The sequence below is a fragment of the Macrobrachium rosenbergii genome, chromosome 55 (assembly GCF_040412425.1).
Source record: "Macrobrachium rosenbergii isolate ZJJX-2024 chromosome 55, ASM4041242v1, whole genome shotgun sequence".
Classification (NCBI taxonomy): domain Eukaryota; kingdom Metazoa; phylum Arthropoda; class Malacostraca; order Decapoda; family Palaemonidae; genus Macrobrachium; species Macrobrachium rosenbergii.
In genome coordinates, this window is record NC_089795.1 from 68,235,545 (window position 1) to 68,260,641 (window position 25,097).

Genomic DNA, 25,097 nt, shown 5'->3' on the forward strand with positions numbered 1-25,097 from the left:
GCCCTTTTTCAGTCTTTCATTAAATTCCATCTCAAGATTATCTGTATTGGATATCATTGTTCTTAATATTTGAGAGACTTGACTTCAGTGATCCTTTCTCCAGCTGGTTTTATTTAATTTCAGTGTGCATATGCTGGTGTCATTATTTCTGATTTTCTTTTATCTTCAGGTCCAACACTCTTGATATACAATATAATCTATTAAGAGGTTTGTTAATCTTGTGGTATTTGGCTCATCATTACTCTATCATCTACATGTTACAAGTCTGTTCAGTGCAAATTTTCTCTTCCATCTTCAACATTATTATAAAATCTAAGCGAATGCAATCAGTCAAGGGGACTTTACTTTCCCCTGTAGGACCTATCACACTGTATTTGCAGCAAATTAACTTTATAAAATTCTGTCAACATTAAATTTGCATGTTTCATTCATGGGTGTAAATTAGTTTTGCACAGTGGGAATATTGTAGTTACATAAGATCTTCCACAATACTGGTCTGTAGACACTGTCAAATGGATTTTTGTAATAAACAGAAATCATCAGAAAGGGATTTTTAAAGTCCATACGCTGCTGCATAGTGTCTTAATGCAAATATTTGATCTCAGCGATTTTTGTCTTTTTTGAAACCAACATGCTCATCTTGAAAGAATTTTGCTAATTTCTTTTTCCAGGCTTTTGAGGCTAAGAGCATGCTGAATATTTTCTGATAACTGATGTAAGTGCAATGCCTCTATAGTTACTTGATTTGTTCAGATCACCTTTCTTCAGAATCTTTGCGATGATTCCCAATTCAAAATCGCCACGCTTTGCTCCTACATTCCACATTCTTCTAAACAGTATAGTTAGTTTACAAAGTGTCGTTTATATGAATGACAACAAATTATATGACTGCCCTTCTACGAATTTGTCTTGGCCATAATACATGCCCAAAGCTACATTGAAAAACAATGCTAAAGAAAGAAGATTACCTTCTCCTTAATACTGTACCTTATTCCCCAGTTTTTAACAAATCTGCTGATGACAAGGTCACTCCGTATCACTAGAGAAAAATGCTGTTAAACCGCTTTTGAAACTTTTTAAATTTGGTTTTCTTCCAGAAAAAGTGAGACTTGTTGAAAGGTGAAATAGCATTTTTCTAATTAGTATAAGTAGATAATTTCCTTCAGCAGTATCATAACAACAATAACAATTTACAGGGTTGTAACAAAATTTCGGACTACGTTTCAGCATTAAAGAAAAATATTTTTACTGGCCTTCTTCATAGTGTTTTCATTACTTGAATCCCAACTCTGTGGTTTCCGTGATTTAATTGCTAGATGTAGGTTCTTTGTAATAATTTTAATTGTTTCCAGGGCCAGACAACTTATTTATGAGATCAGAAATTGATTGCTTAAGTTGTAATACTGTGTTATCAACATATGCTTGCAAGGAAAGCCAGAACAAGTGATGTCAAGCTACCACAAGGAAAAATGTAATACATGTATGGTTTATTCTTACTGGAGTTGTGTTTCTTTCTGTGCTTGGATGATTGGGCGATTAATTTTCTTTAGATATCCATAGAAATATTATAGAAAACCAGCCAATATTAATGTGGCTGAGGAAGGAACTAAAGAGAAATCTTGAGGAGTTCTAGTGTATTCTAGTGAGGAATGCTCACATTTTTGCTTTGTAAATGGCAAGTCTCCAACAGATTGGGACAATTTTGTGCAGTTGTTTGGGCTAGGCAATTTGGTGCTGAACTTTTGGGCTCCAACCATTTGGGGTGAGACAAAAACATGTTAAAAGTAAACGTTTGTGTTTATGTGTATTTACCGTAATGCTTAGTTTTAGTGCATCATTTAAAGTTCCATGGGCCCCCCCCTCTCCAAGTATTCAAAATACCATATGGCCTTGGTGCCAAAACATCAGTTGCTAAATGGGCTAGTGCCAAAATGGTTTTGGCTCCAAAACAGCAGTGCCAAAATGGCTTTGCCAAAACATAAACCCAGTCCTGAGGCTAAGATCTCACCATCATCAAGAGTATTTACAATAATGTCCATTACACCACCTTACCCATAACATCAGCAACCTCAGCAAGTTTTCTGCCACTATGCAGCCAGGTTCTCTTAGAGCGCAGGCCTGTACCCAGAGTTTTTTATGGGGGCGGGTCATTTTTCCCAAAAGTGGACCTTTTCTTCTATATATGTCATTGCATATATAGGTATATAAAAGATGAAATACTTGAAAATGTTATTTTAGTTATATTAAGAAGAAAAACCTGGGCATGCAGTCTATGCCCTTCTGCCCGATTAGATGTTATTCAAAGTACTGACTTTGGTTAACAGAATTTTCACAGAAAATATGGACCTCCAGAAATTTTGGGGGGGTCGTTCGTCGCCCCGACCCCCCCCTCGGTACAGGCCTGGAGTGTTACTATCATGGCTTAGTCTTTTAGGGCAACTACATATCAGAACATTACATTGCAGTCAACAGTATAGGAGCTGAGCCTATATGCCTAATTAATCCAGCAATTTTTCAGGTAGGGAGGCTTCTTGCAGTGAACAACAAAAAGAATTCAAAGACCCCTTTGGTCTTCTGCATTTATTTTATACTGCTGATAACAAAACTGTGTACAACATTTTTTTTTGAGGATCAGGAAGATAAATTAACTTAATTATACCAGTTTAGTGAAAGTTGCACCTCCTTAAAATTTCAAGAAGCTTCCCTGACTAACAAAGACAGTCATGAGGTCACATATACCAAAAATTTGATCTGTTTATCTGATTCCAGAATAAATGATAGGCTAAGAATGAGTTTCGTGATATAACTCCCTTAGCCATCTCAAGCTTCTAGCGCATTGTAAAAGGAAAACCTGTTTGCAACATTATTGATGGTGATATATGGATGGGAAGGGTGATATCCTTGTGTATTTTGGGAGGCCCTTCAAAAATGTCCAAAGAGAAATAAGGCTGCAGATAAGGTTGCCAGAGACCTCATGTATACAAGTGTGCATCATCATAAAGGACCTCTAGAAACTCTGCCTATTGGTATACAGCTATTCTCTAAAAATACAGTCTCCATTAGGCAGAGAGAAATTATCCTTGAGACCCTCAGACTGCTTTATGTGATGACTATGGCCTTATCAAAGTCATTGTTTAATAATTCATTTTAAACTCTTTTTCAGCTCAGTGTTAAGAATATATGTACTGCTCAGGTGGTTAATACATGATATGGATAATTCCAGTCAACTTTTGTGGCATTTTGTCACTCTTACAGCACCATTTGCTTCATAAATGCTATTGATAGAATTAGTGTTTGCTGGGAGGCAAGTGATTTCCCAGCTTTATCATTACTCAACTTGTGTACCCTTCATAGTCATTGATCTCTTGGTGATCAATGAGTGTATTATAACAGCACTATTTTGAATCTCTTACATGCATATCAGATTTTACTATTGATTGGAGTTTATTGCCCAGGAGATCCAAGACTATAGATCTTCTTATTAGGTAAGAAGGCTGAGGAGCTTGGACTTTGTCTTCCACAAAAGTAACAATTCAGAACACGTAAAAGTGGAAACTTTGCATCCATGAGACAAAAATAATGTTTAAATATTATGTTTTGCATATAATTCACCTCCTGACTCTATAAAATGTCACTGTTACTTTATTGGAGATCTTGTCAACTACTTCTACCTTTGGCAAATGAATTTAAAATGAAATACAGCATAGTGATTTTGTCGTTGAAAACTGGAACTTTTAAAAATTAGAAGCTTGTTTCCAGGTAACCAATAATTACTTAACTGAATTATGATAAGGAATTGGCACAATGTTGATAATGTGAATGTTTCTCAGCTAAATTTCTTCTTTACTCCACTTTTTATCTCCAACTTACTTTTTGAACCTTTCACAATTTAACATCTGCCACAGTGCTGCAAATTACAATGTATTGACACATTATTGCCATATTTTATCAATTGATGAAAATGATACTATTAGCTAAATGATAAAACAATGAACCCTCTTTTTGAAGGAGAATTTATGATAAAAATGTATGATTTAGATTTATTTTGGCTAAAATAAATAACATGAAATTGAGGTTTGAATTATCTGGGTTGAAGGTAAATCCAATGAAGAGTAAATATTTGTGCAGTATAGTGTCAAAACACAGAAGAGCATTTCATATGACATCTCATAATACAGTATATGTAAATGTAAAAATTCATGGCACAATTGAATGGTAGAAAATACATAACAGCATACAAAGCTCACATTAATACACTCACTTCTCTTGTTAATCTGATTTATGATGTAAGAATATGATGAATTAGATACTGAACCCCTACACAGTAAATATTTTAAACTGAAAGTAGTTACCAATTACCCCATATAAAATCACTTATGCTTGTAAAATGGAAGTCAGTGATAACACATCTACATGGATTTGAGGTTTTTCAAGTACCTTTTCCTTTTTAGAATAAACAAACTCAAGTATGATATTACCTTAATTCCAAATATTTATTTTATCAATGCCTAGCTGGCACATCCTTCAAAGATATGTGATGGGCCTTTGTTTTTAGGCATAACCATTCCTATAAAAACACTTACAGAAGCAATGGGTTTAACAATAGGAATGTGTATAGGTACAATATCAATATACAATACATAACAGAATAATTTACATTGTATACTTAAAAAAATGTTAACATCAATGAAAGCTCATTGTATTCACAGTATCATACTGCAAGGTCTTTTGAAGGATACTGTGTAATAGAGAGTAGTAGTCATGTAAGTAAGGAAAACCTCAGCAATACTAAGAAAAACGAAAAGTGACTGACTCGTTTACAAAAGTCTGACACTACCGAGTCATTATTTAACAATTGCGAGTCATTAGTGAACAATGTAAATTTACTGAGGACAACATGGCCATACCATTATTTTTGCGAACTGACTACAACTCTCTATACCAAATTAAAAGATTCAATTCTAGCTACTATTGGCACTTTCGAGTTATTATTGTACTTCACTGATCAATATGGAATGTTTGAGAATTCTTACTCATGCATGCTAAAGAATACAGGCATGCTTTTCTATTTTATTTTTTTTCATGAGCACTCAACATTCTGTAAATCACAACCATTCCCCATTATGCCATACAAGTCATCTGTACAGCAGTGTAATAATTTAGTTGATATAATTAAATCCTATCGCTCTTTCATCCTTTCCTATGTAAATCCAGTATGAGTGAGTAACCTCAGTACCTCATGCACTGTCAGTATCCAACTTAAGGGCAATGTTTAGAAAATTAAAAACTACATTATATTACAAATCTGTTTATCATATACCCACAGATGATAAAAACAAAACTATTATACACCAGTAAACAGCATGTAGCATATGGATCATATGTCTTAAGTGGAGGGTTCTTCAAAAGTACTCTTAAAAGAGTAATGAAAGCTACTTTCTGAGAACCATATCTTTGACATTAAAGATGTATTGAAAAAATTTAATTTTTTTCTAGTTACTGTATATGGCATGGAACTATTTTCTAAATCTCATGCTTCCACAACTTACAGATCTTGTTGGACAGAAGAAACTGTGTTTGGTCTTTTGTTATTGTATTACTTTTCACAAGTTATAAAGTACAGTATGTCTTACGGATATACATACAACACCTATTCTTGCATTCTATCCTCATATAAGCTTATTTGATATGATGCTTTGTTGTGAAAACTTTATTAGATCTCTTACATTTCACTAAGGTTGCAGCCTGCATTCAGAATTACAGATATGCAGTAACTTTTCCAAGAAAAAGTTTGGTGAAATGTGTTGATCTGGTAAGTTATTCTAATGACACTTACATACAAGTAGTGGTTACTTTTGCTAACAGAAATGCTGTCCCATACCACTATGGATTAAGGCAGGATTTCTATTTGATAATCTTCTTTTTAGGTTTGTAAATTTTCAGAAATGCATGAATAACTTATGTTTTTCCAGACTTTTTCTTATATTTTTGTTTATTGTTTAGCACAACACACGTGGCTTGTAAAATTAAAACCCAAACAAAAATACTGAAAATCTTAACTCTTCAAGGTGCTTGACACAAAAGACTAAGGACTGATATTCTAATTTGACATAAACAAAATCATTTTATCTGTTGAAGAGCTTCTTACATAAATTGTTTATATACAGAGAAATACAAATGTATTTTCAAAGCCCTTCCGTACAAAGGACAATATTGCTAATACCTGTACTGTACCATGAATCTAATTGCATTATGAGCTGAATTAGAAAGTTTGACTGTCTAAAATATCTGAGAATATTGACAAAGGTGTGATGTGGCTCTGAGAATATTGACAAAGGCGTGACATGGCTTTATAGCATGAGTTTTTAATGTCAGTTTTTACTAACTTTTCTGTTATGTGGAAATAACTGTCAAATTATGATTTCTTGATGTTAAGCAAGTATTTTTCTGTTGTCTTCATGAAAACTTTTCAAAGATCATGTAACTCTTTATTGCTTAAGTGTTACTCCCAATTATTACCTGAAAATTTTCAGATTAAATCCCTGAAATATAAAAGATTTTTGAAAAAATAAGTATATAAAGTGCAATGGATTAGTAGTTTACATTACAAATATATTGATCAACTTGACATTTATCAGATCACAGTACGTGTATGTTTCATTAATGTAGTGTTACAGTATTTGTCTTTTGCATGGGAAATGGCAGAATCTCAAAACTTATTTCACCATCCTGTACTATACATATAAATTTTATTGAGCTTTGAAAATAATTATAATTTAAAGTACTATACTGTAATTGGTACAATATTTTGCCAGTGCAGTGCTGTAATGTGCCTTCTGACTGGGAACTGTAATAATGATGTGCAGTAAACTAGTAATTCTGGTAATGTAGCAACATTTTATCTTTAAAGTGATAGACTTATGATAGCTCAAGCCTATTAGTTAAGATGGCATTGTGTAAGACGACTGATACACATCTATATAATGGTGATACAGCTAGAAATGCGACATATTTTTACATAGTTTTTGGGAAAAACTTGATGATGCAAAGGTTGATACAGGTACCACAGAACAGGAAGCTCACTAGTGTAATTGAAGAATTTCATAAACAGATGGGTTGAAACAGATTGTAGATGTTCAAGACTTACAGAATCATTGGATTAGGAGAATTATGTAGCCAAATATATTTTAAAATAATAGCTAATTATCATTTGACAATGGAGGATTAGTAAATTTAGTATATTGCAGAATATTTAATTACTGAGTACAGTAATACTTCACATACACTACTGCTTAAATGTAAAGAACCAGTGTTCATGTACTAGAGACTTACTGCCATACATAGACTTAATTGATGGTCAGTCGAGAAGGCAACGATTTTTGTTTATGAAACTTGAGTTTGTTATGCTTACAGTCAGCCCCCTGGATTTGCGTGCTCACGATTTGCAGACTCACCTATTCGCAGATTTCTCTATGAAACATATATATGTATTATTCTGGGAAAATTCGCCTATTCACAGTATTTTTCATATAGGAATATTCACAAATTACTGTATTTTCATATCATTTTTGTGACTAATTGAATTTTTTTGATAAAACTATTAAAATATTCAGGTATAAGCATTTTTTGAGGGTTTTTGGTGTTTTGAACTATCAAAATAGGCAGTTTTGGCATTTTTTTAGAGAAGTTTTAAGTATTCATGGATTTTAGGTATGCACGGGGGTAGTGGTAGGTATCCCCACAAATGCCAGGGGTTGACTGTATTCACATGATTAGCATTCTTAGATTCATGGTTTGTACCATCACATTAAATAATATACTAATATACTTTTATAATAATAATTTCAAATATTGTCATTCAAAGCATATTTTCTTAAAAGACAATTTTGTAATATGCAGTTCACTATGTTGTAAGCTTAATTGCACTAAATAAAAACAAAATTTTTTATTTTAAATTATTTCTGCATACTTTGTTATGTTGAGTTACATTACACTTATTTAATGAAGAATCAAATTCTTGATTTCTATTTTAGAAGTAGTGAAAATTGAGTTCAGCATTTGAAAATATAATCTTTGGAATTTAAAAATTATCAGTACACACAACAAATTCAGATATTGATATTGATCATAATGTACTAAATAGTTTCATACAATATTTGATATTGTATATGGTCACTAGAGAAGTGTTTCATATTTATTAATTTTGTGTGTGTTTTAATGAAAACTTTTACTTTTGTAATTACTGTAACTTTTCAAGTACTGTGTCATATATGACATAATTCTTTGCAGATAGTGCAATTAACTTCATGGGCTCATTTTTTTCTGTAGTTAATAGTCATAAATACATAAGGTACTCACATGTATCATTTCTGAGCTTTATTTATAACTGCCAAAAGCCGACACAGACTACTAAAAATACTGATAATTCTGAATAACATTCCTTGTAAACATGTTATGATGAAGTTAATGATAACAGTAACAAAATGTTTCTATAGCCTTTATAAATATATTTTTACTAAACTGCTTCCCAAGACAGCATAAGGACTGACATCTAATATGTCTGTCTCACAAATGATACTGTAATGCACTATAGGAATTTAATCATGCATGATAATACATTATGATAAATGTAGAAGTTAGCAAGAAAGCCGACACAAGAGTCCTGCTCTTCTGACCATCTTGTTCCAAAACCTGCTTAAAAAGTCAATGTCTCACAAAACTACTGAATCTGATCTGGGATAATAGAAAAATCTGTAACCAGGTATCTAAATATTGTTGAATCTTGAACATCTTAAAATAAAATCCCTCAACATTTATGATCCATTACACAGCAAAAATTATTTCCATTCAGAAACAATTATAGTACTGTATTGTTGAAATTTGTGCTTCTTCCACTGTGATTAGGGAATGATTTTATTAATAAGAGCATGTGACTGATCTTAAAAGTACAATTATTAATATATACTGCATATTTATACTCTTAACAAAGAAACCTAAGTCATTTGGTATCTATGTTATAAATCTAATGAGCAATAAGCAATAATAATTGCTGAAATCAATGAATGTGATCATGGTACTGATAATGCCTGATCATGATGCATTCATTTTATGATACATTCTATATAGCATTATATTTTCTCTTGATCACTGAAACATCTCAACAGGTCACAACTTACTAATTCTGCAATACTCTCATACTGTTAGTTAAATAAATCTTTTGAATGTATAGAACAATATTGTATACTGTGTTTGTGTATAAAGATCATTATTGGCATCATTACTGCGCTGCTGTATATAGTTAATAGAGAATGCTCTACAAGTTAAAGTACAACCAAGTTATAATTTGTTGTAGCAGCATTGAGGGATGTTTCATTAAGGTCAAAAAATATATCCAACTTATTCAGACCAGTGATTCTAATGATAGTGGTTTATACTGAGTTATTTAGTTCAAATTTTCTCCTTGCAAACCTAAAATTCTACTGGATTCTTTGACTAACTGTAGTCTATGCTTATAGCACAGCACCCTGTTTCCTTATAATCTTTCTCTTGTATTTTATGTACATTAATGTATCCTTTTAGTACATTATAACAAAAAATATCACATTTAAATATTTTTTGGCTTGGATAAAGTTAGTACTGTATTGTATAACTTTGCTTTTTTTGTGGATTTCACACTATGAACTTCCAAAAAATAATGTATAATACTATGTTACCTCTTACACCAAAGACATTGTTAGAAAGTTTTGTGAATAGATAAGTTAGTTTATTTATCCCTGATATTCTACTTCAAATCTCATCATGATCTGTCAGGTCAGGCGGCAGAGGAGTGCCAACTGTCGTGCTGCTGCCATTAGGAGTGAGAGATAGGTCTCTGGGAGTTGAAGTTGCACAAGCTGGAGTGGACATAGTAGAAGGAGTTGGTGGGGGAGTCTCCTTTAAGGAACAGGAAGACTCTGAAGATGACGAAGAGGAAGAAGAGGACATCTCAGAATGTGACGTCTTCACAATTGAAGGGTGAGACTCCACTGTCTCATTGCTTTCAATACAAAATGTTGTTGAATTAACCATTGATCTTTGAGTTACAGTAGGACTTGAATTTGTTTGAGAAACTTTTGAAAATTCATTTGTCTCTTCATTTTGTGTTGAAATATAAGGATCAAATTCATTTGATTCATTGTAAGAAGACAGGTCAGAGGACTGATCTAAGAAAAGATTTAATGCTAGACTATCTTTGGTTATATTTAAATTACCTGCTGAATCTGTGGAGGGTTCAGCTAATGATACCAGTACATCCGTAGAATTTTCCACAGTTGGTATGTCTGCATTAGGCACAGAATTTCCTGTAGCAAGGTTGGAAGACGCAGCAGGTGCGGAGGATGGCACTTGAGGTTCTTGTGGAGGTGGTGGTGTGCTTTCTGAGGAAGAATTTCCGGGTGTGGGGTCCCCAGAAGTTGTATCCCTACTTGGTGTAGCACGAGATCTTGTTGGAGAACCTTTGCTGGAGGAAGCTTGAGAATGTGTAGGTGAACAATATTTGGCATGGATGTGTAGGAAGGGGTCAGCTGATTTGAGGTTAAACACAGTCACCTGTAAGAATTGTAATGAAATAAAACACCTATATACCTGTATAAGAAATTATAAGGTTAAGGTAGGCATTTAGCCTTAAGAACCCGAATTAAAAAAAATCTGTGATTGTTTATAGATAAAAGCTGATTTTTTAAAATGTACAATGCTGAATCACCACAGGAGCACATGAATATGTATCAATATACCTGGCAAAGATCCCCATGGGTGGGATGAGACCCCACCATCCAGTACAATGCCAATTTTTGTTATCTTTTACCCAAAAGAGAGACCATACCAGTTTTTTTAAAAGTAAAACTCACAGGGTTGGAAAATCCAGGCCCAAATAAAGTAAGAAAGAAGGAAAAGGTTTTGAGCCTTATGGGTTTGGAGCCTTCTTAAAGGATGAAAGCTTGTGCAAGTCAAGAAAAGTGGAAGCAGCTGGAAGAGCATTTCAGAGCTTTCCAGTGGAGGAAAAGAGATAGGTACTGGAAAGGGAGGGAGGAGACAATGATTTATAAATACATAGCATAAGATTTGATTTTTCTTCAAATCTGATGAGTTCACATAAAATACTATACCATCAAAATTTCTCAAGGAGCTAACAAAAGTGTAATTTGTCCAAGAATGACACCTTTAGCTACCTCTTCTTAGTGCTATACTCATAGTTATGGAGGCAGAGACATTATAATAATCACTGATGGTATAGTATGTCCCAACAGTTACTTGATTTTGAGAGATATTACTTCCATGAGGTGTTGGATGACAGATGAGATGAAAGACCCAAATTTTTAATCAGCTTAGCTTCTAGTGCTAGTTTTCCTGTACTGTCTGCCCTGTCTACTGACCAATCATTTTGTTTCCCACATCAGGGGTAGTGTTGCGAACCTCACCCTAACTTTCTATCTACAGTTGAAGGTCCTCATTTTCGTGGTCACCTTTGAAAGTACTCCCTTTCACAAGGTCTGTCTCTGTGCCCAGTTTTTCTCCTTACAGGCTTTTTTAGACAGGACCTCGCAATTTTGTCAGGTCCTCTCTTTATTTAAAAAGGGGGTACTGTCATTGTGTCTGCTATTAGGGCAGCAAGTATTTTAATACAAGCCTATTCAGGTTCAATTCCAAAGCTCATGATCTTAGACGGCCACTTACATTATTTTCATTACATGAATTTCGGAGGACCTTACTAATGTTCAGGGTGGAATTCTCCTAGTTTTCAACGCTCTATTTAAAGTCTTTAATAGCATAAGAATGATATTTATTTCTTGTTATTATTTCACCGGCTGACACGGTCCCGATCCAGAAAAAGTGATTTTTGACAAAGGAAAATCTATTTTGGGAGGCCCGTGTCACCCGTGACCCACCCTGTTTTTCATTCTCTCCCTCCCATGGTAAACATCATTCTAGTGGGGTGGGTGCTAACATGGAATGCGACTAGTGTTGCCTTGTGTACAGTCCGTGAGTAGTGCTGGGGCTTGTATCGGCACCTCTCTCGTTGGGACTTTTGACATTGGGAATCTTTATAGGGCAGGGTCGTGATTGTGACAATCTCTGCCCTTACCATATAATGACTCCATTTCTTGAGCTCGCTCTGGGGGTAGTAACCCCAGCTTTACATTTAGCTTTTCTCTGGTATCTAGCAACGGAATTACCTAGAAATAAGTGCTGAATGGATTATTTCACCGGGTGACACGGGCCCCTCCCCAGAAATAGATTTTTCCTTTGTCAAAATCCTTTAATGAGCCAAGGACTACCAGTTTGGCTGCCACCACAGGCTCTCTTAGGAACATGTTAGCACATTTGTATGGGATGTTAATGAGAGAAAAAGGAAATGTTGATTGATAGTTCTCCAAGTGGCTACTTTGGTTAAAAGTTTAATCTCATAGAATTTGGCATTTGAGAGGATGAAATCCTCCCCTGGGACTAAAATCATGAAAGTTATAAACTAGGAAAGACATGGAAGCCTAGAAGATAATAGGGCACCATTGTCTCTTGAGGGCCTGCATTGGATGCAAGAAACAACCCCCCCCTTTTTTTTTTTACTCCCCATAACATCAAACAATTTGGGAATGACTGACATGTGGGCTCCAAAGGCAAAAATGAAGATCCTGCACATCTTGGTAAAACTTGTCAAAATAAGGCTGACAAAGAGGTTTGAACCTTTGACTTAGTTTGTATGTCATGATAACTGCTCTTGAGGGCGATTTGGTGTTATTTGAGTTACCCTTCACCATCTGAGGCTGACAGGTTCAAAGAATGTACGGACAGAAAGTTGTAAGCTTCCAGGTGTTCCTTGAATATATTAAAACCTTAATTTTCAAACCTGCATGATCCTGAAACAATGAGATATAACTTGAATTTTGTAGTTAAAAGACATGATAAGAGAGCTTTCACAACATCCTGTAAAATCTTGGATAGAAAGACCACCTTTCATCCGCGATTTGGTGATTTCCACGACTTACCAAATCTTTTAACACATTGAAGGTTGAGTCCTTCTTTCTGGAGGATCTTAGGGCTGTATCACATACACCCATTTTGACTCATAGATTCTGGTGATATATGACTTTCCTGTTCATAGTTATATCCCATTCTCCTGGGATGGGATATTAAGAATAACAATAGTAAAGTGACAGACTGCAGAACTGGCTCTCTCTGTGAAAAATGTTACCAAAGCTAGTGACCAGAGGTTGAGAAGGTATACCTTTCCCAACTTCTTGATCTCTGATGCTGCTTTCTGGAAGAAAGCATGATGGAAATTTGATTTATCTTTATAATGCAGGTCACAGTAATATGGTGGGTATCTAATTATTGGATAACAAATAAAAAGGGAATCTCTGTGGATGACTGAAAATTCTAAAGAATGATTTTCCTCCATATTTGTGCAAGCCAAGTGCATTCAGTTTACAATGAGAACAGTTGAGAAGTTTTCGGCACTAAATAAAATGAGTTCAATATGGTATTTTGGATACTATACAGGCAGTTAGGCTTACTAATGAAATTTCATGATGACTCACCAATGACTGAAAAATTTCATTAGGAATTAACAGTAGTGTCTCTACTGTCAGCAAGATTAAGAGCCCCAGAAAATTAATTCGTGTAACAACTGAATCCTCTCAGTTAGCACCTAACACATCTTTTTCAGGACAAGTACAGTATGTTCTCTGCTGAATTAGTAAGGGAAAGTCTTGTCTTCTATCCACCTGCAGGATGTGTACTTTCAAGTATAGATCATCACAACATCAAAGCAATATACTTTAATTTTGAGAACCTCATCTACTGATTTTGATTTCCCTGTTTGAGACTTCATCTGCCTCCCTGGTCTCCACAGAGTTGATGGCATGATTAACTTTATGAGTATATACTCCTTCTAGGAACGGCTACAAAAGGTATCTTGGTACATAATTTCTTATGACATTAAATCTTTATTAACATTCATTACTCCATCTTTTGGGTTTCCATTTACCCTCTTAACCTAACGTGTGTGAGCACATCAAATCTTATGTTTCTCTTGCAAAAACTTTCAAACATATTTAACATTCTCTGCAGCTTCTTTGTACTTTAATTCAAAACCTGAAATAGCTGCTTCATTTCTGCCTGCTCTCATGCAAAACATTGCTTATCAAGGTAAGCAGATTAATAACCATTAGCACCAGTCTTGCTCAGAAGCGACAGACTTCTTTTATTGTTGGGGTGTTCTAGATATTTTTTATGAATTAAACTCTGCAACTGATCAAGTGGTAACTGCTTGTCATTGCTAGAGAAATTTATATTTCACCGAATGTTGTACTTGATCCTCCCAATTCCAGATACCAAGACAATAGAGTAACAGGTAAAAAACTAGATGAAGTTCCAAGACATATCCCTAATGATAAATTGTTGAGGGTACAGTGAACTTCCTGTTATCAGCGATTCTTCTGTGAACACATTGAACAATATGAAAAATATGGAGAATAGTGTCAATATAAAGTGATTTATACACTTTTAAAATAGGGATGTCAGTTGGTATTATAAAAGCTTGGGCAGTTACAAGTGCTGTGCCACTAATGCACTGGAGATGAGTTTGGTAGCAATTATGACTAGTAGTGATATACATGAGATATTACTTCTTTGATACCAACACTGTATTACTGTAGTGAAAATGCTGTACAGTACTGGTTTCCCTTAGGAAAGTCAAAAGACTTATTAATTTTTCATAGAATCTTCAAAGATTTCTGATTTGTTGAACAAGGGATAGAGGTCTGCACTCTCTCTGAAACTTTAATATGGACTACACTTGCTGAGACCTACTGACCTAACATTAATGTTAAGTATTGAAAGAAACGTTTGTTCCACCCATTATTCACAGAAAGGCAGTTCTCACTAATCTTCACACCCCTTGAAAAGTAAGTTCCTAATTGTTGCTGAATATAGGTTACCCAGATCCACTTCAAAAGGCAATGGAGAATCTCACGTGTATCACAAGATTCAGATCTATTTCCTGTGCAAGGTGAAAGAGCTATACCTCCAAATTTTCACATTCACTGCTCCTTTGCTTGTCTTCCAGCCAGTCTTTGCAAAGTCTTGAACATTGCAGTAAGTAAATTTCTTCTTGAACACTGCAATAATTAAATGACTACGGAAATTTCAGTGCTGTATTAAAAAAACTTATGCATTTATTCATTGTGACTTCTTTCATATGCATTTATTCATTGTGACTTCTTTCATATGCATTTATTCATTGTGACTTCATTCATAATAGGTTATACTGCTTGACATATGTAGAGATAGAGGTAGCCTTTTCCTACCAATGGTTAACTTACTATCATATTTTACACAACTGAAAAAAGTCTTCATTGAGCGCATTCCATGGCCCTTTATGTAGCTTCACATTATCTTCAGTCTATTCCTGCTCACTGGTCTCAGTTGGACTACTGCAACAATTGTGGCATCTTTATCAGATACCAGGAAAGACCAAAGCTAATACTCTTTAGCTTCCAACCCATACTGTACACTGAGCAATCTTATATTTAAGGTTGAGTAATGTTGTAGCATAGTGGAATTGAGCCCTAAAAATTTCTTCATATGCTATTCATTTTACAATATATAATGTGTTTTAATGACATGCAATTGTCCATAGCATATACTGATAGTTTGTTTAGTAGAAAAAAGGCACACTTGAGTCTCATATTTATCCCACTTCAGACTGACATTTGGATGTTGTTCTAGTTCTACTCACCAGGTCCTGGGTTGAATAACATTGTCCAGTGACTTTTACAGTACTCTGACTTAAGAGATATACCAGGATCAAAATGTTATGTATGAAAGCTAGTTCCTACTATGATTGATTCAAGTGTAATTCATTCTTTCCAGATGGTGTTATACTAGCGAGTGATACTTTTTATTTCATTCATTTCTTGCTGAATTGTTAGATTTTGCACGTTCAATATTTCAAAAAATTTTGGGATAAACTAATTTCATGTCTATTAGCAAACAAACAAGTATATTATATTAAAGTCCTCCCTCCCTCACATCTGTGTGTATAACTATTTCTGCTGGAACTGAATATAATCTGATTGGAAAAATTTCTGTGCTGAAAGTGCAGATACAGTACTAAGGTAAAGGGGTATCAAGGTAATGGTTTGTATTCTCAAAAAAATCTTTTTAAATATAGTTTTGTAAGCCAGCATTTTTAGTAAGATTGTTCTCAAAGATATGACTTGTAAATAGGATGTATTATAAGTTACCTGCTGCGGATCATGTCGAAGGAGGTAGTGTTCTAAGGTGTCCCAGCCACCACCAACACGAACCATAACATGCTTTCCTTTCAGTAGCTGTAAGAAATATGGATTAGTTAAACTGATGGCAATATTAGTGTTACAGCATGGTACAAGTCTGCATTCATTCCTACAGCATTACTATTTACAGGCATTTGTGCTACTTAAGTGCAGAATGTGAAAAATACTAGCATTTAATATGAAATGCAAAAATAAAAATACAAATCTGAGATACCACAAAAACATGATACAATGTAGAAATGTCAATATTGCCACATTTCAGCAAAAAAAAAAAAAGACTAATAGGGTAGGCATACAAGTTTTTCTTTTCTAAACTTTCTAAATCTACTTTGTGAGAGTTCATTCTGTTATAGGCTACATATCTGATTCTGTAATATAAAATTGTATAAAAGGTACTGTACCTAAGTCCTACACATGCAAGTATTTTAAAAATTTAGGAAACAATGCATGCTGCATAGCATGTTATAAGGACATTTAAAAATGTTAAGCTTGGTTATGGTATTGAAAGCATTTATGATTCTATGCTAACTACTTTTAATTTAGGACTTCTTTACAAAAACATACAATTCTAAAACTTAAATATAAGATCTACAAAATAAAAGTACAACAACAAAAGAAAGAAAATGTTTACATAGGGCTCTAGAGAGGAGTTGACCATCGCAGATGTCGTATCAGGTAGTCCGCACCTCTGTGTAAAGATGCAATTAGGAAAAATCCTTAACAGAGTGTATATTCTAAATTGCTTATTTTCCGTGTACTGACAGTTTTATCTGAAACATTTTATGACTGCACAGCTTCTGCACTGTGTTGCTCATTAAACTAAATGAGAGGTAACTCTGTCTTAAAGTTTGTGAGACCTTTAAGGATAATGTAAAAATAAATAAACGTATAAAGCAAATAAAAATCAAATGACATGGAATACATCATATAGTACATCTGTTTGAAAAACCAAGATAATATAGATATAAACATAGCCACAGCTTTTATTGGATATATAGTACAAGAGTTATTATATTTATTCATAAAGAGGAAAATCATGTTTAAACATAATAACCTTCAATATGTCAATAATCCAGTTCACTGAAGATATGCATTATACCAATATAACATTACAGTTGTTTGTCAAGCAGTTGCAGTGATGTATTCCAGTTCAAGATTTACATATAAGACAAAAGACAACAAAAGCATAGAAGAAAGTGTTTACATCAAGTTCAGGAGGGAAGTGGACCTTTCGTGGGGTTGAGTTGGAGGAAAGTCGATGCCTCTGTGCAGACTTCTTGGTTGTTTACCATCATGGATTTGAGGAGAGACAAGAGATAACTAATAGTTTAAAACAGTACATTGAAATACAAGCAGTGCAGATAGGAGAATTTACAAGGATAGTCAAATAAATTATATTCCATTTCATTCCATATAATTACGAAATAACTTTCAGTTATTTTATTTTTCAAAAAGTATGGAATGTCATGCACTAACAATAAAGGTCAGTACTTTCCATGCACAAGAATTATGGTCAACTTTCATCTTGAACATTAAATGAAAGGGGAAAAATAAATTCCTTGGATCAGACAATACAGAACAAAACACTAGATAGAGAAAATAAAAAGCAAAATAAAATCTAACTACAAAAGTAAATGAAAATATAGAATGACTACATGAATTTTTGCTTGTAATGATTTCACTGATGTATTGTTGAAGTTTTAGATGCAACATACTGTAAACTTTTGTCCTTTTCCTTATGATTTGAGAATACAATTAAACAGTGTAAATTTACTTTTGGTGAATAAGCTGGATTGAACTTCAGTTTGTAGACCACACGATCTTGAAGTATCACTTCGGGTATCCACTGTCCTGGTGACTTTTTCTATATGACAGCAAAGGAAATACTATAATACAATGAAATAATTATACCATCAGAGGAGCTTACAAGTATGTTTTTCAATAATATGTAATGTACTGGAATTTTAAGCATGATCCCATTGCACTTAAAAAATAGACATGAGTTTAGTGTAGGATTATACTGTATATGTTTGTGTGGTGTTCAAGCTTGAATTCACACCCCAGGAATTAAATATCCACATCATGCTAAGCCCCTTGGTCTAGATAATTTCGAAGTCAGTAGGAATCTACTAAAAACAGGACGAAAACAAAGTCAAGCACACATATAAGAAACTTTTTTGACACCGAAATCTCTCAATATGGTTGAAAAAGAGTAACTATCAAATTCTTCAGAAGTTCATTTCTGTTATGTATATCCAGGTACCTCAGTGGGCCATTTACAGATTTAGTCCAGATACCTTAAAAGAGATTTATATAAGCCAGAATATTTGATTGAGAATACAAAATACTAAAAAAAAATTTTTTGTTGATGGAAAGTGGTTACAGCATAAATTGTATATATATGACAAATGAATTAACATTTTCATCTGAAGTCTTGGATCATTGAAGTCTGCTTTATACAAGTATTCCTCTGATCATTTTTGAATGATTTCACATGAATATATGCTTGAAACTTTTAATGTAATGTAAAGGTATGGTATGCCGAAATTTTATCAAACTGTATTGGTAAGCTACATTGTCTAGTTGAAGACACACTTGCAAGCTTATTCAAGCTACTGTACTGCTGCACTGACATGGAATAAACTTGGTTAAGAAAAATAAGAGACAAAAAAGTACTACAGACAATATGCTTTGTGTTCCATATTTACTACAAGGGTACAGTACTAAAACTGCAAATACACAAGTTCAGCATTAATATAATCTGCAGAAGTATTCTTTTTGTTTGTTATGTACTGTAACTATGTTTTTTACAATCTAAACAATTCAAAGCAATTCTATCCTTAGAATATTTTTTTTAAGAGAATGATGTGCTTCTGCAGACTTTTTGTGCCTTACAGGTGCTACTCTAACCATGCAGAATTGACTACTGTACACACACTACAGTACTTCCAGCTCCCTCACAGCTAACTGCTGTGATGAAGAACCATTTTTAACATGCACTACAGTGCTGAAGAATGCAATACAGTACAACATACATGAGGTACTTAGACTAGCAAACATTGTCCATAATAATTTTATCATGCTGACTAGCACATTATTTGATTTTAATCAGAACTTTATCGTAATTATTTAGAAACTACCTAACTTCTAAATTACTAATCTAAAAATTTCTGTCCATCTAATGTCGAGGTATCTTCGTACGACATATTTATTTTGATTACAGTTTTGTCGTAATGTATAGGGTTTCAGTAATTCTATTTGCATTCTAAAATATTCTAAAGTAAACCTGATACTTTATGTGTTCTTTGTGGCATTGTTACCGAGAAGAATAGCAGTACACATCCATGCAAGGAAGCTACATTTACGTTCTTAAGTATTCCTCAGTCATCATATGTTTTATAGTACGTTTCTTTGTCTAATGATTTAATACGCTTTCCACGAATTGAAAAGTATGTGATATTACAGTACTGCGTAACTAATAAAGCACTCCCTAACTGATACTGTATTAAGGTTCAGACAACCACTAAACATGCTATTTTGTTCTAATTTTGAGGCGTTTCTTGCTTTGATAATACAAGAGTATCATTTTTCACTGTTAGGAACAGAACATACTCATTGAATAACTGAAGTTTATAACACGGGAATGTCTTGCCCACTTCATTTGAGAGGCACCCCTTACAGTACTTTAAATACTTTTCATAATGGCTACCCACCTCAGCTGTTACTTACCCTGACATAAACATTCTTCCCACAAATTTCGTACTTGCCATCTGCTACTCTTTTAACATGAGACTTGCTGCAATCATTATTTTTACAACCACAAAATCCCCTTGTTTGGCTGGCAATATCAAGAACCTGAAAATAGTTCAAAGTTGTAGTGGACGTTATATATATATATATATATATTATATATATTTGTGTTATTATGCAGTTATATATATATATATATATATATATATATATATATATATATATATATATATATATATATATATATATATATATATATATATATATATATATATATATATACTGTATATTGAAACACATTAGTTATTAAAAGAAAATGGCATTTATACATGATAGACTGTTTCACTGTACGGTATGAAGTAGCATGAAAGAAAGGATTTTTTTTATTAATATCTAAACACATGTCTATGTTGCCTAAGATTCTTACCTTATTATCAAGATCTGTTCTTAGAGCTGCTGTGACACTTTCTGGTTGGACGGTGTTGTAGCACTCTTGAAGTCGGCTACAGATAGAAGGAGACCTTGATGGTGGTTTTGAATTAGGACGTGATGACGGTCTAGATTGAGAAGGCTTGGCGGGTGGAGTTACTGGCGTACGCTGTAAAGAGCTTATGTACCTTCGACCTGCAATAGGTTTCAGTACATTTACAGAGGAAGTACAATATAAATCATTATAATTTAAGTTCATTTTTTTTTTACAGTAATGACAGTTCTTGCATGAGAATTTTTATGGGCATTCTTCTCAGATTAAATTTTTCAGAGTTTTTGTCTTTGTTGCTCTTGAAATTTAAAGTTCAGCTTGGCTGATGCGCTTGTGTTATATAATTGCTATAGAAATGTTTCACAGGTGCCAAATAATTTGCTACTGCTGTACAGATATGCAGTCCTGTACGTATTTAATCCGGTAATGTCCCAAATATCTGATGTAACATTTATTTCTTACCTGAAACATTATACCTAAAAGGAGTCATGTACAATTGGCCACAAAAGTCTTACCATTGCTCTAGCCTAATTTCTGCATGGAGTTATGTTGTTATACAATAACATGATTAAGGATATGGTAGTTTTTAGAATACAGTATATAACATAACTTTTCAGAAAACATGGACATCCATTCTTCTTCATTCTGTTCACATGTAAACAAAGGTTCTTTAACTGGTAGCAAGACAGAACATTCGAGCAACCACCACGATGCAAAGTTTGATGACGATGACATAAGATGGTAGGCCTAGTTTCAGGACGCAACTTATTTAACATGATTAATATAACCATTACAGTATAATTATCATTACAGCAGGTTCACTGATTTTGTATGTGAAAGAGGGTATTCAATTACGTTGCATTTGAGAGAGGGGTTACAATCATTTTGAAAGCTCTTGCAGTTATTTTTAATTTACCTTATAATTGGTCGTGATGGAATGTACCATCATAAACCCTTAGTCAGATTCATGACTTGTTTTTTTGCAAGCATTCTTTTCTTTTCTGGGAATATTTTACACTTCATCATGTGTTTATACTATAGATTACAATGTTTTCTGTTCTACGTTTTTACATAAGTTAGTTTTTTGGTAAGATTAGTCATACGTTCCCATTTTACTGTTCATTTTGATTATGAATATTTTGATTTCATTGCCAGTCTGTTGCATTGTAACATTGTGTTATAGCTTGTTTCAATACGGACCCATTTTTTTACATTAGCATTTGTACACTCTTAATACACTTTACAGAAGAACACGAAACCTTCCAGTTTCACCTGCTGCTTTAGACCTACTTACTATGAGAGATTGGTGTGTCTGTCACCGTGAAACGGCTCACAAACTTTGGATTCGGTCCAATTGAAATTTTATAATCCCTTTCTGTGAAATATCCAAAAAGAGTGGGTTAGACCTTTATTTCAGTAAGCGTCTTAGTGGTATTTAGAACCGCCATCATTTGTTATTCGTTTCTCGATTGTTCGCTATTTACAGATAATTACTCTCATGTTTTTGAGTTACTCTCGGTATCTTAAAATGTGATGTTTACAGTGCTTTCACTGTATACAAAGAGGGGTTTTACTGTGCTGTATCCTTTGTTAAACAACAATATATATATATATATATATATATATATATATATATATATATATATTATATATATATATATATATATATATATATATATATATATATATATATATATATATATACTCTATATAAGAAAAGTTAAACAGTGAGAGTTGAACTAGTTGTTTCACAGTTTTCACAGGAAATCTAGTTCAAATATTGCAAACCTTTCCTTATAATACTACAATGAAACCACCGCGACGTAGGAAAAATCCAAACAATCTATTAAAAACATGACTGTAAAAATCGTATTTACGAGTAGCTGAATAATCCCGTACAGAGCTGGGTCTGTGTCAAGGAGTTACAATATCTGCTTGCAGCGTATGAATGGAAAATTTAACATTTATTTAAGTACACAATTAATTTTTATCTTTCTATTTAATGACATAATTATAGTTACTTTCGTGTTGTTGTACTGAAACAGCCTGCTTGCTGTGTTCACCACTCTTGCACTGTATTACTGCAGTTTTAATCGTGTTGCAAATTCATTTCTATCTCGTCCGATAAACACTTTTCATGACAACAACGAAGTAAGTTGTATCGGGAAAAACCTAAATTGTAAACTTCTTTAGTTAGCATCAGTCTTCTAAAAGATGGATTAGATGTAAGATGAAACTGATCAGAATTTATACCCAGTGTTTCATTTTCCCTGTGGCACGTTCTCATGTGTGTGTATGTATGTATGTATATATATATATATATATATATATATATATATATATATATATATATATATATATATATATATATATATATATCTACCTCACGTGTCAATGTGATTTTTAATAATTTTACACACACACACACACACACACACACACATATATATATATATATATATATATATATATATATATATATATATATATATATATATATACATATATTACCTTAGAAAGGATGGCTCTGAAGGTGTTATCATGTTTTTAACATATGAGTTTAGATGAGGGTACTAAGTCTTGTAATTCATCCAATTACCAGCCAAATCAACGCTTAATTTCGTGAATCAAAATACCTGTGGTATGAGTATAGTTTGCAAACGCCAGTGAGTAATAAATAGCAAAATGCTGTAGGGAAAATTCAAATATAAATTTTTTCATCGCCACTAACCAATATTTTGAGCCCTCACTTTACATTTTCGAGAAGATGCCGCTCATATCGTGTGATTGGAAACGTAATTTCTGAATGCTAGAGGATATGTGTGTTTAAATTAGGATTCAGTATTTTGTCGTGAAAGTCGTGACCGCACCCATATAACACGCGGACTTTTAATGGGTGGGCAACCACAGCCTTTTGTTGACCGCTTCGTCCCTTCGACTGCGAGGCATTTACTGGTCGAATGCCCCTGTCTTGGGGACTTGAGAAAACACTTCTCTTTGAATGTCGAGAAAGGAATGTGTAATATCTGTCCAGGATACTTGGATATGAGGTGTTTTTAAATCTAGAAGTGTTTTTAAGTTTATAGAAGAACCTTGTCCGCTCCGTTTAATACGAATTTTATTATTATTATTTTAAGAAGAGTATGTACAGTACAGTGTTATTAGGATGCTATTCGGCTCGGATTGTTGTCTAAATGTATTTGTAAGTCTGTGTTCTGTATAAACTGCTTCAAGACTTAATAAAAGTAATAAGTAGTCTATATATATATATATATATATATATATATATATATATATATATATATATATATATATATATATATATATGTGTGTGTGTGCTCTAAATTAATCTTCCGGCGTCTGACCTTGATATTGTGACGCCAGTTGAGTAAATTAGACAGTCAATCAGTTAGTCTCATCTCACTAACCAAGGTAATTCATCTCATACAGTGCATATGGCTCACGCTGCAAATCTTCTAGCCACAGTGGTACCTTTTCACCCAGTAGAAATCTTGCCCTGCTTCAGAGCAGTCTTGAATGAACTCTTTATGTCATTCTTTAGCTAATTTTTTATTTGTTTCTTTTAGTAATCAACATCTTCAGTGTAGTGTTTGAACCATAATACAACTTTTAACTTCTGACCTGTCAAGATATTTCACTGTTGTATGATATATGATTTTTAGATAAAAAAAAATTGTCGCCGGTATTCTGCTAATTCAGAATCAGTCACACATTGAAGTCTACCTCCATTTTATATTGTATGTGGGTACTTACAGTGCGTAGGCGTAGTAGGGGTTGTATTTGGTGTAGAACGGCCAGAGGACCTCGGCGTACGAGCAGATGGGAGACGAGGCTTAGCAGAATGAGTAGGAGTAGTCACAGGAGTGGTTGGTGTGGTCTTGGCTCCAGACCAACCCCTGAAAAATTTTTAGGATATCAGTTATACGCGATTACAGGTAACAAGACTGCACACCACCAACAAGATAATACTGTCATTTATTGAGATAAAATTTAAAGCTTATGAATAAAATGCTGATAAAATTTACGGTATTGAGTACATTCCAAATGAATATACTATGCGGTACAACTGAGATATTCATAATTAACAAAGAGGATAAATCATTCAACATTGATTTAAGTATTTCTTCAGCTGGAAAACAATAAATGTTTAGTATGGTTTATATTTGCAGTTTGTGAGTACAATATAACTCTTGGCGCTATGCAGAAATTAGTAGTACTTAACACGACCTCAAAGTATTCACTGCTGTCTGTGTACTCTTGACACCACTGGTATGGAAGGCCTTCTCTGGGTACGAGGGCATAGTATTGATTTAACGGTCACCAGTACTTGTAACTACGCATTAGTAAATCTTGCAATTCTACCTGGTTCTATGAGGTTAATTTTGACTCATAGTGTAGAAACAGTTTGTTTTAACAAAAGTCTTTTAACAAGGCTTAGCCCCAAAGTCTTTTTCTCCTTGGCCCCCTTTTGAGTTAAAGGGCTGTAAGATTAGCAAAGTAATGCTCAAGGC

The 25,097-nt window shown here is 33.7% G+C and overlaps 1 protein-coding gene and 1 long non-coding RNA gene across 16 annotated transcripts in view; one reads left to right on the forward strand and one right to left on the reverse strand.

The window, feature by feature from the left end:
- Positions 1 to 25,097, forward strand: part of LOC136835379 (uncharacterized) — a 638,801-nt gene that overhangs the window by 344,520 nt on the left and 269,184 nt on the right. The window lies entirely within an intron of this gene.
- LOC136835378 (GAS2-like protein 3) overlaps positions 4,029 to 25,097 on the reverse strand; it is a 475,281-nt gene continuing 454,212 nt past the window's right edge. For 5 of the 15 annotated variants that reach the window (XM_067098845.1, XM_067098843.1, XM_067098839.1 and 2 more), the window contains 8 exons: positions 24,340 to 24,482; positions 20,512 to 20,708; positions 20,064 to 20,189; positions 18,109 to 18,198; positions 17,539 to 17,610; positions 16,966 to 17,022; positions 16,284 to 16,370; positions 4,029 to 10,587 (listed from right to left, as the gene is read on the reverse strand). In XM_067098845.1, the coding sequence (XP_066954946.1) occupies positions 9,787 to 10,587; positions 16,284 to 16,370; positions 16,966 to 17,022; positions 17,539 to 17,610; positions 18,109 to 18,198; positions 20,064 to 20,189; positions 20,512 to 20,708; positions 24,340 to 24,482 (1,573 nt within the window). In that variant the 3' untranslated portion in view covers positions 4,029 to 9,786. The remainder of the gene's footprint in view (positions 10,588 to 16,283; positions 16,371 to 16,965; positions 17,023 to 17,538; positions 17,611 to 18,108; positions 18,199 to 20,063; positions 20,190 to 20,511; positions 20,709 to 24,339; positions 24,483 to 25,097) is intronic. The other 10 variants (XM_067098848.1, XM_067098846.1, XM_067098847.1 and 7 more) reach the window with 8 other exon arrangements.